This window comes from Lemur catta, chromosome 1, assembly GCF_020740605.2.
Source record: "Lemur catta isolate mLemCat1 chromosome 1, mLemCat1.pri, whole genome shotgun sequence".
Lineage (NCBI taxonomy): Eukaryota > Metazoa > Chordata > Mammalia > Primates > Lemuridae > Lemur > Lemur catta.
In genome coordinates this window covers 171,603,622-171,614,300 of record NC_059128.1, presented here as the reverse complement: position 1 = coordinate 171,614,300, position 10,679 = coordinate 171,603,622, and the positions used below count along the sequence as shown (strand labels likewise).

Genomic DNA, 10,679 nt, shown 5'->3' with positions numbered 1-10,679 from the left:
GAGCCTGCTGGTCATGACTTACCACGGGGTCAGTAACCCATGTGTGAAGAGCAGGATACAGAATGCCTAAGCAGGTAGAATACTATGGAAATCACTAAATGACAAACTCCCCAAACTTTACTGCCATATTTACAATGTGTAGCAATTCCCATCTATGAAATCACCTTCTTCATTCTAAAGCTCACTTTAAACCCTGACTCCTCTAAAACTTTTTACTTAAAAAAACATGAAATTAATGTAATTTTTAAGGGTAAAATTATATACAAGTCAAAAACAGGACTAACAGTCTGGACTTTTACATTTTTAGGTAAACAAAAGTGAACGTCCTGTCTATGCTGAATCCCACATCAAACTCTCATGGAGTAAATTTATTTTAACAAATTAAAATTCTTAGAAGGCAATCATATGAAGTGTACAGCACATTGTGGTTGATCAATGCTTTTGCAATCATTCAAACCTTTGCCTCTAAGTGTTGGGCAACCACAAGCTCCATTTTCCTCGGAAGACAGCTCAGTGGTTCTCCAACTCAATTTAGTCTGCTGATGGCTGCTACGTGACTATGTGGTCAAAACTTTCATTCACTTCATGCAGACATCCAGCTGATAATCTTAACATTTCCTTTAATAGGAAAAGTAAGTGACCTGTAATGATGAATCAGTAATGGAGTATAAAGGTTACCCCACTTAACATTCTTCAATGGTTCCCCAGAGCCTTCAGGATGAAATCCAGACTCCTTTAACTGGCAATCATGAAGCTTACAGATCTGAGCCTCATCCACCTTTCTAGTACCAGTTCTCAATCCTCCCCCATCTTACTGTCAGCCTAGGCATGCTAAACTATTCTTAGTTCTGTGAAAAAATTGGATGCTCTGCATATACTCTCTTGACATTTGCCTGGCTAGTTACCACTCACACTGCAAAGGTCCATTTGGTTGCCTATATCCATTTGGAGTGTTATCATAAATTAACGCAGGAGCAGTCAACCACTTTCGGTGAGACGTGTCTCACATCAACATTTGCCTTTTCCTCACTAATCTCTGGGTAAAATAGTTTATACTCTACTTCATCCATTTATTTAATATATATATGTACATGTAAATTTGAGACAGGGTCTCATTCTATTGCCCGGGCTAGAGTGCACTGGCATCATCATAGGTCACTGTAACCTCAAACTCCTGGGCTCAGGTGGTCCTCCTGCCTCAGCCTGCCAAGTAGCTGGGACTATAGGCGCTCATCACCATGCCAAGGTAATGATTTCTTAATCCTTTGAAAACTTGCTTCCCCTAGCATTCCTCAACTGAAAATGCTTCTTTGAAGGCTACTGGTGTCCTCATATTCGTTTAATTCATTAGCAATAGTTTTCACAAACACTAAGCCTCCTTTAATTCTCTAAAGCCACTAAGACTGCTAGTCACTCTATTACATTTCCCCTTCCTTTTCCTTCCCTGACATACAGGTTTTTCTGGTTCTCTTACTCTGATTGTTCCTTCACTACCTTCATTTCTTTCTCTTTTTATTTTTTCTTGGTTCTCTTTCTCTGATAGTTCCTTCACTGGCTCCACTGTCATTCATTGGCGCCATATCATTCTCTAATTAAAGATATTCTTCTGGGTTCATTAGATTTAAAACATCAGCGATAGGATCCCTCCCACTCCCTGAACTCAACAAACTCCAGTCATATGTGTATCCAGTTGATTCTAGTTTCTCCAGAAAAAAGAAGAAATTACAGCCCAGCAAAAAGGCATTAGTATCATTAGATATTACTTCGGTTCACATCTTAGGTTTGTCACTCATTCTTGAGCAATGTGGCATAGAGCATAACTTAACCAATTCAGGCCTCAATTTCTCATTTATAAATTGGAGAAAATAATGCCTATCTTTTAGTATTATTTTATGAATTATAGTATGCAAAGCACATGTATTGGTGGGTACATAGTGGACACTCAAAAGTTTTTCATTATTTTATTTATATTTCATTATTATTTGATTTATATTTCATTATTAATTTATATTTTATTTTATTTCTACACTCACTTCCCCTAAATTTGTGTAGTCTTTCTGTCCCAATTCATTACTTCCAACATGTCATACACAACAACAAAATGTAAATCTTCTAGAGGGCAGATATGAACAGGTTTCATTTCTAGCCCAATGGTTCCCAACTGCTTACTGAATCAAAACCCAATTCCTCCCTATTTAAAATTTTTCAGGTTCTAGCCTCAACCTCCCTCTTCAATATTCTCCCTCACTGCTCTTCTAAATTATTATCATTCTCCAAGAAAACTGCACTTTTTCTGGTCCTCAAACATACTATATACTCTTTATCTAAAAAGCCCACCTCAGATTCTGCCTCCTTTATGGAACTTCTCTCTCCAGCTGGATATTTTACCTTCAGAGTATTTTATTGGTAGTCATAACCTGCTTGGTATTCGATTATTTGTGCATAACTGACTCTTCCTGCTATATGTTATAACCCCTTTGAAGGGAGAAACTAGGTTTTTATTCATCCTGCTACTTACCTCTTTGCTAAGTGATGACGCCTGTATATTAAAAGACAAAAACAAACAAAAAACCTAGACTCTTCCTCAAGGAATTATTTTCATTTCCTCAACTTCTCATGAAGGGGTGGGGATAGGGGATGGGAAGGGAAGAGTGTATAAGGGGTATTGATAGAGGGAGGCACTGCTGGCTGAGTTTCCACTTGGAATTCTCCCAGTAGCAGCAAAAAGGCAGGGTTGAAACAGCCATCCTAGAAACTGACCAGGTAAGACTTTAAGATCTGTTGATCAATTGCTATCAACCTCTTGGGAAACCCTTTACTAATTTGCTAAACTTGTCCATATTTTTCTTCCCCAGAGCTATTTTTCCTAATCTTCCAGTCTTCCCTAAACCAAAGAGTAAACAAAAGATTTTATTTTAAACCCAGTTGAACACACTGGGATATACACATGAATATTTAATGTTAGTTTATGTAGTAGATGTAGTAGAAAGAGCACAGAACTTGGAGGACATATCAGTCTGGGTTCATATTTGAAACTTTTATTTCTTTAAAATTTCTTTCAATCAAAATCCAAGACTAAATTTTACGGGTATTAAGGCAGCACCTAAGTGTAGTGCTTTGTATATAGCACAAATTCAGTATGTAATGGTTGAAAGAAGAATGAATTTATAGTTCAGAATTATAGGACTTAATTTTGGTTAATTGCAGTGGAAAAATGAGAAAAGATACAGTCAAACTAAGCATGACACTTGGGGGCTCAGCCCCACATCAATACCACTCAGATAAAACCTTGGGTGCCTAGTGGTATACAAAGATTAAGTATCCCCGGCTGAGCCCCTTGAGAATAGAGATGATATATCATTTTATTTTGTATTATTTGGTACTGTGCCAAATCCAAAGATACTCCCTCCTGCAAGAGTATCCGGGAATCAGAAATAGTGGAAGCTCCATTATTCAAGCAAATTGAGTATAGTTCATATCTGTAAATTTTTCTACTAACTCTTGTGATCCTCAATCACTCCATTGAGTAAGCAAAGTATGTAATTACTAGACCAAATTTACATATCATAAGATCACACTGCTGGTAATAAAATCCAGTTCCAGACCCACTCTCCTTTCTGCTACTGAATGTCACAGAAACACAGGATAGGAGAAATGCAAGGGCCTTTAGAAACCATCCAGCCTAATTTTTTTTGAAGGTGAAGAAAACTAAAGCCCACAAGAGGTCACGTTAGTGCAAGGACCCTACTAAAGTCCAAATAACTTGATGCAGAATCCATGTTTCTCTCTGAATATCACTACACACACACACACACACACACACACACGTATTTTCTCCTTTCTTAAAATCTGGAGGTCTAAAAAGACTCCAAGGCTTCTATCAAGTCAGAGATATGCGTTTATATGTAGCCAGAGGGTGGCAAATTTTATTTGGCCCACAATGTTTTACTAAAAAAAAAAGAAAGAAAAAGAAAAAATTTAAAAAAAAGAATGGAGGGGATGTGAAAGAGGGGTGAGAGGCAAATGCTCTTGCACTTTATTTTGCAACCCCTACAGCATAGGCATTTATTGTAGAGTTCAACTACCTTACTGAAGAGATGTTTTGACTAGCACAGGACTGAGGACAAATCAGTCTGGGTTCAAATCCTGATTCTACCAATTACTATGCAGTCTTGGCCAGGATATTTAACTTCTTTGAGCCTTAGTTTCCTTATCAGTAAAATGGAGATAATTCGGGTTTGATGTGAAGATATGAGAGGAAAGGACGTCTGGCACACAGCCGAAGATCGATAAATATTTGCTGAATGAATAACACAGCCGATGGCTAATAAAAGGCAATCAGACGCGGTCGGGTAGTCCCATCTCCTGGAGAGCTCCGGAACTGAGGGCTCTTAGGCTTCCCTCCGACCAGCCCGGAGCCCAGCCCCTCTTTTCAGCCGCAATCAGTTCCCGGTCCAGCGCCCGCAGGGAACGCTGTGGGCCTTGGGCTCTGCGACCAGAGCACGTTCGTCTAGTTTCTCCCTCTCTCTCCCTCTTCCCTCCCCTCAGAGCCAGAGTAGAGGAGGCCCGACAGCGCTTCCGCCATAGGCCTCCCCTACCGCTAGCATCCAGAGGGGAATAGGAATTTCATTTTCCTCGTCTTTTTAATCTCTCCGTTTTCTAGTCCTGGCCCACGCTCAGCAGCCGCAGGCCACTGCTCTCTGAGATCTGGGCCGTACGCTACCTCCCAGGCAGTGCCAGGCAGGCTACGGGCGGTTGGGTAGCCACGTTGCCTAGGAAACTGGGGCGGGGCTTGGAAACGCCAGCTCTGTGCGGGATTTGCGCAGGCGCTCAGGCCCTTGGCCTCCGCTATCGCGAGAATAGTCTCCCGGAAGTTCCACGTCAGTCAGTCGGTCAGCGGGTCGGTAGGTCTTTCGGGGTCTGTGTCTCCGGTAACAATTGGGACCGTCCGGGGTCGGACCGACGCAGCCATGGTAAGTTCAGACCCTGCAGGAGGGAGCGGGGGACCTAACGGCTACGGGTGATTCCTGGGGCTACTGGACTGAGGGCTGCGGTAAGCAGCGGTCTGGGCTCCTGCTACGGCCGCCGCCTCTGGCCTTGAGTCCTGGTCCAGGTTGAGTCGTGGAAGGGAGGAGGCTATGGGGCCCAGGAGGCCGAGATGGTTTGGGAATGCAACGTCTGCGAGTGAGGGGTCCCTGACTCCCCTGGCGCTTACCGGAGCTCCTGCGGTCTGCAGCGGAGTCGGTGGTGTGGGCAAATACAAGAGGCAGGAAACGTTGAACTCGGTAAGAGGCTTTGGCAAAACTACTTCATTTTGCTCTTAAAACAGAGCTAATCATGTACTCTTGTTGGGCTTGTTTTTGGAATAGTGTGCGCTGACCACAAACTACGAACTTAAGCAGAGATGCCCAGGAAAAAAATGTATATGGAGTCAAAAGTGGAATTTCAAATGTTTTGGAATCTCAGCTTAGGTTTCTAGGGAGAAAAGGAGAGTGGGGAGGTGCTGTTTATAATACTGGCTGGTGTGGTTTTCTGCGTTTGCAAATACAATGGCTGGAATAGGAGTCATGACAGCACGTTTTTATTATCACCCTCACTCTCAAAAATGCCCTAAAATACTTTACACAAGAGTGCTATAATAATAAAAAATACGATAATGTGAGAATATCTTTTCAGTATTTTATATTTAAGCATTTTCTTGCCTTTTTAAGTTTTACTTGTTGTAAAACACAGGATTTTGGAACATGAATACCACAGGGGTTAATAAATACAGTCCTTCATTGGCGGTTTAAAAAAAAAAAGCTTTAAGTTTGTATAAGGCTAATTGCAGCAAAGCTGGAACTAGAAACAGATTGATCCCTTGGGGAAACTGATGAAAGTTATGATTACCCCTAGAAAAATGCCATACAGAAACACACCTTTTCGAATAAAATGTATTGTGTTCACTCACAGACACCTCTCCCCACCCCTTCCTCATCCATGGACTTTCTTGGGACCCAGGTTAACAGCACCTGAACAAGACATCAAGTCTCTTAATTATACCACTTCATGTTACTAACGACCTGCTCTAATTTGGATCTGCTGTGCTTGCAGTCATGGACATTTTTGAAAAAGGCCCTTGGATCTGCCTAATTTAGTTTTCTTTTACAGTCTTTACATTTAGAAAACGTATTTTAATAATGAAACATTGCCCTCATTTTCTTTAATATATTTTAAATCTTTTATGTGAAACACAAAATGTGAATTTGCTCATTTGCTCATTTACCATAGACTATTTACTATGTGCCATGCGTTTTGCTAAACAATTGCCACCTGATTCTCTCAACATCTGGGGGATAGTTTCAATAATGCTTATGGTGTGGTTACTATAGGCCAGGCACTGCTCTAACTGCATAATTCTGAATTTAATTCTTACAACAATAATAGGTCAATAATAATAGTGTTATGCCTGTCCCAGACAAGTCCAACCTGAAAGAGGTGAAGTAAATTTACCCACTTTTGCACATTTGAAATGAGTGGTAGAACTGAAATTTGAATCTATCATTGATGCTCTAGTCCCGTGTTATAGTGTCTGTCCTTAAACCCCCATACCCAAATATATAAGGTGCTGTGGAGATAAAGACATGTATAAGTAATGACCATGCCTTTAAGGAGCATCTACTCTAGAAAGCAAGAAGACATATGCACATAAATGTATCATCAATGGTTAAAATGAAATCTTACAGGATCCGCTAGGAAAGAATACTTCAGGCTAGGATAATCAGAAAGGTCTTATTGGTGGCAGTGGCATTTAAGCTGAGTCCTAACGCACCTAGCTTTTGGAAGATGTAAGGAGACATTTAGAGTTGAGGATACAGTGTGAGCATCTTAATTATTGTTGTCCCAAAGCACCTAGTACATTCAAAGTAGTCACTTAAATGTTGGGAGAAGTGTTATCACAAGAGCTCTTGCCTATGCTTTATAAACTGAGACTTAGGCTTTGAAAGTACGTAGTCGTACTGGCATTGGTCAGAGTTCCCTGGCCCACCTTCTGGAGCATCACTTTTACTCAATAATCAAAAATTTAAAATATGTATTAAGGGTAAAACGTACACGATTTATAAGTGTCCATGAGTGTGAGATGGGCTGGCTTATATGAAAACTCCACGATAGTTCCTGGCACATAATACACATGTTGTATCTGTCCGCTCTGAAGAGAAAAAGGAGTTAAAATTTGTGGTTAGTAATTAATTAATGGGGCAAAGTTCAGAAATTGATGAAGTAAAGAAGTAAAAGGTCTCACTTCCCTGAACTAGCAAGGAATGCAAAGATGATGGTTTGAAAGTAGAAAATTTGAGATAGGAAGAGATGACAGTGGAAACATTTTTGAGGAAATTGATGAGAAGAGACAGAGAACTCTGATCTTTTATAAAAGTAAAGTAAGAGAGAGGTAAAGATTGTTGCTAAGAGTGAAGGAGGTGTGGATAGAAGTAAGAACAAGGCTTGAAGTAGTCAAAGACCCAAATTTGATAGAGATCCAAAAAGACATGAGTAAAAGCCTTGTGAGGTGTTTGCTTTGTCTTAGGAAATTATCTTTGCTAAATCTTCATTTTATGTTCAAAAGTAACCTTAAATTTCTGTCCCATTCATGATCATCATAGAAGATCATGACAGTGAAGATTTGACAGTAATTTAACTTGCCAAATAAGCTTTTAGGTTGTATTTAAGACCTGTTGAAGGGGAAATATATTTTAAATTAGTTTTTCTCAGCCTGCCTCCAAGAGAGAATTAAGCCTACCGCCTTAAGGCATCATTTTATATAATGAATTTAACTTTTCTCCTAGAGTGGCAACCTTGGGAGAGTGGGGAAGATAGTTAGTCCAGTTATTTTCTGTTCTGTGCTTCAGATGAAGAATCTGGCTTAAAAAGGCCATTTTAAACTATTAGTATGTTCTGACTTGAGAGAATATTTTTGTTTTTGTTTTAAATTGTTCCAGTTTCGTTACTAGTGTTTTTCTCTGGATCATAAGATTTCTGGTGCATTTTTTTTTACATTGTTTCAATTTTGAAATAAAATTTTAAAAGCATTAAAAAAATTGTTCCAATTTCATTAGATTTCTGTAATGTAAATCCATTAAAATATTTCAGACATTCCCATTTGCCTCCAAAGGCCTTCACACATTATTATTATGATCACACATTACATTACTGAGCATTTACTAATATTTTTGCCAAAATAAATCTACTTTTCTCTGAAGAAATCAATTTAATATTATGATTTAAAGTTACTAGGACTTCATGAATAACAATTCTTCAGAATATTTCCTGAATTACATGAACACAAAATAGTGATTTAATAGATATTTTAAATTTATTTACTAGATATTTTATAAACCATAGGTTTTCAAAGTGTGGTATATATTCTCTTATGAGTCTCTGATACTCGTTCCAGAGCTCCACAAATTAAAACTGTTTTCCTAATAATAAGATGCTATTGGCCCTTTTCACTATGCTATATTTGCACTGGTGATGTAAAAGTAATGGAAGGTAAAACTGCTGGTGCAGTGGCACCAAATTGTTCTGACAGTATGTTCTTCATTGCCACAGTTTTTTTAAAAGCTAGATGCAGTGGCTCATGCCAGTAACCCCAGCACTTTGGGAGGCCAAGGTAGGAGGATTGCTTAATGCCAGGAGTTGCAGACCAGCCTGGGCAACATAGGGAGACCTTGTCTCTAAAAAGAAAAACAAAACAAAAATAACTGTTTCATTTAACAATGTTGTTGACGAAAGAGTAAAGGTTGATTTTATTACATCTCTACACTTGAATATCTATCTTTTAACTATTCTGAGTAATGAAATGGAGAGTATTCATAAAGCAGTTCTGTGGTGGTTTTCTCAAGGAAAAACGTGTCTGTAGTTAAGTTGTGAGCTTTACTTGAGACACTGAGAAACCGTGGTTACATTTGATTATTTGGTAGACATTTTTTAAAAACTGAAAGAAGCTAGTTGGTCCCTGACAGTATTTGTTACCAATGATAAAATTAGAGATTTCAAGTAAAAATTAGAATTTTAGAAAACTATCACTGAACTTTGCAGATTTCCAGTGCCTAATAGCTTATCAGTTGAGATAGGTGGTGATATTAATGAATGTAATATTTTTTATAAAATATAGTTATAATGATGTGTCAACATTTGAAAGATCTGCATAACTCAGTGAATCAACATTTTCCAAATGACCAATTCTTGATGTTACAAAATCATGCATGAATGAAAGACCCATTCAAAGTACAGAATAGACCAATGGATTTTAATCTAAAAAAGTGTAAGCAGTTTATTGATATGGTTTCAGATTTCACATTGCAGGTAACCTTTAAGAAACTACCACTTCTCAAGCTTCAAAGAAGAATATCCTATGATTTGAAAAAACTATTAAAATATTCTTCTCTTTCCAACTACATATCTGTGAGGTCAAGTATTTTTTGTTATACGTCAACCAAAACATCATATCACAGCATATTGAAGGCAGATGCAGATATGAGAAACTGTCTTCTATTAAGTCAGATTTTAAAGAGTTTTACAGAAATGTAAAATGTTTCCACTCTTCTCACTAAATTTCTTTTGAGAACATTTTTCATAAAAATACGTTATTTTAGTTAATATGCAATGGGTTTATTTTTGTTACTTGAAAATAAATTAATGCATAAATATTTTAAAGTTGTTTCAGTTTTAATTTTTAACATGCTAAAATGTCAACAGATAAAACCCACCTTAGCAATAGCTCTTTGGGGTCTTCAAAAATTTTAAAGAGTGTAAAGGAGTCCTTGGACCAAAAAGTTTTAGAACTGCTATAATTTTTAAAATTTTAAATGTTCTCATTTTTTGTATGCATGAGTGAAGAAGTAGATGTGTTAGACTTGAAACTGTGTCTATAATTTCTCAAAGTAAAAAACTGAATTGTTTTGTAGGCCTGTTAATGCACTGTTTTTAGTTAAGATCTTAAGCATGTTTTCTTTGGCTTAGCAGTTTAATTTTTTTAATGTTTTTTTCCTTAGCCTCTGAGACTTGATATTAAAAGAAAGCTAACTGCTAGATCCGACCGAGTTAAGAGTGTGGATTTGCATCCTACAGAGCCATGGATGTTGGCAAGTCTTTACAATGGCAGTGTGTGTGTTTGGAATCATGAAACACAGGTAGGAATTTTTAAGGACTTCATTGGAAATAAAATACTGTTAGACTGTGTTCATAATGAAAGAGAAAAAATATCACAGAATCCTGTAGTTATTTGCAAACTGCTTTCTCTAATAAATTGGTACAAAGTATTTTAAATACAGAAGAACTAACATTTATGGGGGCATAGTTTGTGGGAGAATTTGTTCTAGGTATGTTATTAAATATTTAAATAAAACAACTCTGATTTAGTTAGTATTTGCTCTCTTGAAATTGAGGAAACTGATCCTAATAAAAAGATCACTTGCTCTAAAGTATTTAATAGTTAAATTTCCATTCAGCGAATATTCTATCTTAAATGTGAGATTTTTTATTTTACCCCAAATACTCAATGTAATGATATGCAGATAACTTTCAACCAGCCATACAGATTATAGATTATATTAGGGAAATACTTATAGTCAACTTTTGATTACATGTGATAGTTTGCATCTTACAGATTATCTGCCTTAAATGCTTGTCATGTTCTGTTT

At 37.7% G+C, this 10,679-nt stretch overlaps 1 protein-coding gene across 1 annotated transcript in view; it reads left to right on the top strand.

The window, feature by feature from the left end:
• The first annotated feature begins 4,800 nt into the window (after window positions 1-4,800).
• COPB2 (COPI coat complex subunit beta 2) overlaps window positions 4,801-10,679 on the top strand; it is a 29,946-nt gene continuing 24,067 nt past the window's right edge. Inside the window, exons 1-2 of the mRNA XM_045539238.1 lie at window positions 4,801-4,973; window positions 10,032-10,169. Of these exons, the coding sequence (XP_045395194.1) occupies window positions 4,971-4,973; window positions 10,032-10,169 (141 nt within the window). The 5' untranslated portion in view covers window positions 4,801-4,970. The remainder of the gene's footprint in view (window positions 4,974-10,031; window positions 10,170-10,679) is intronic.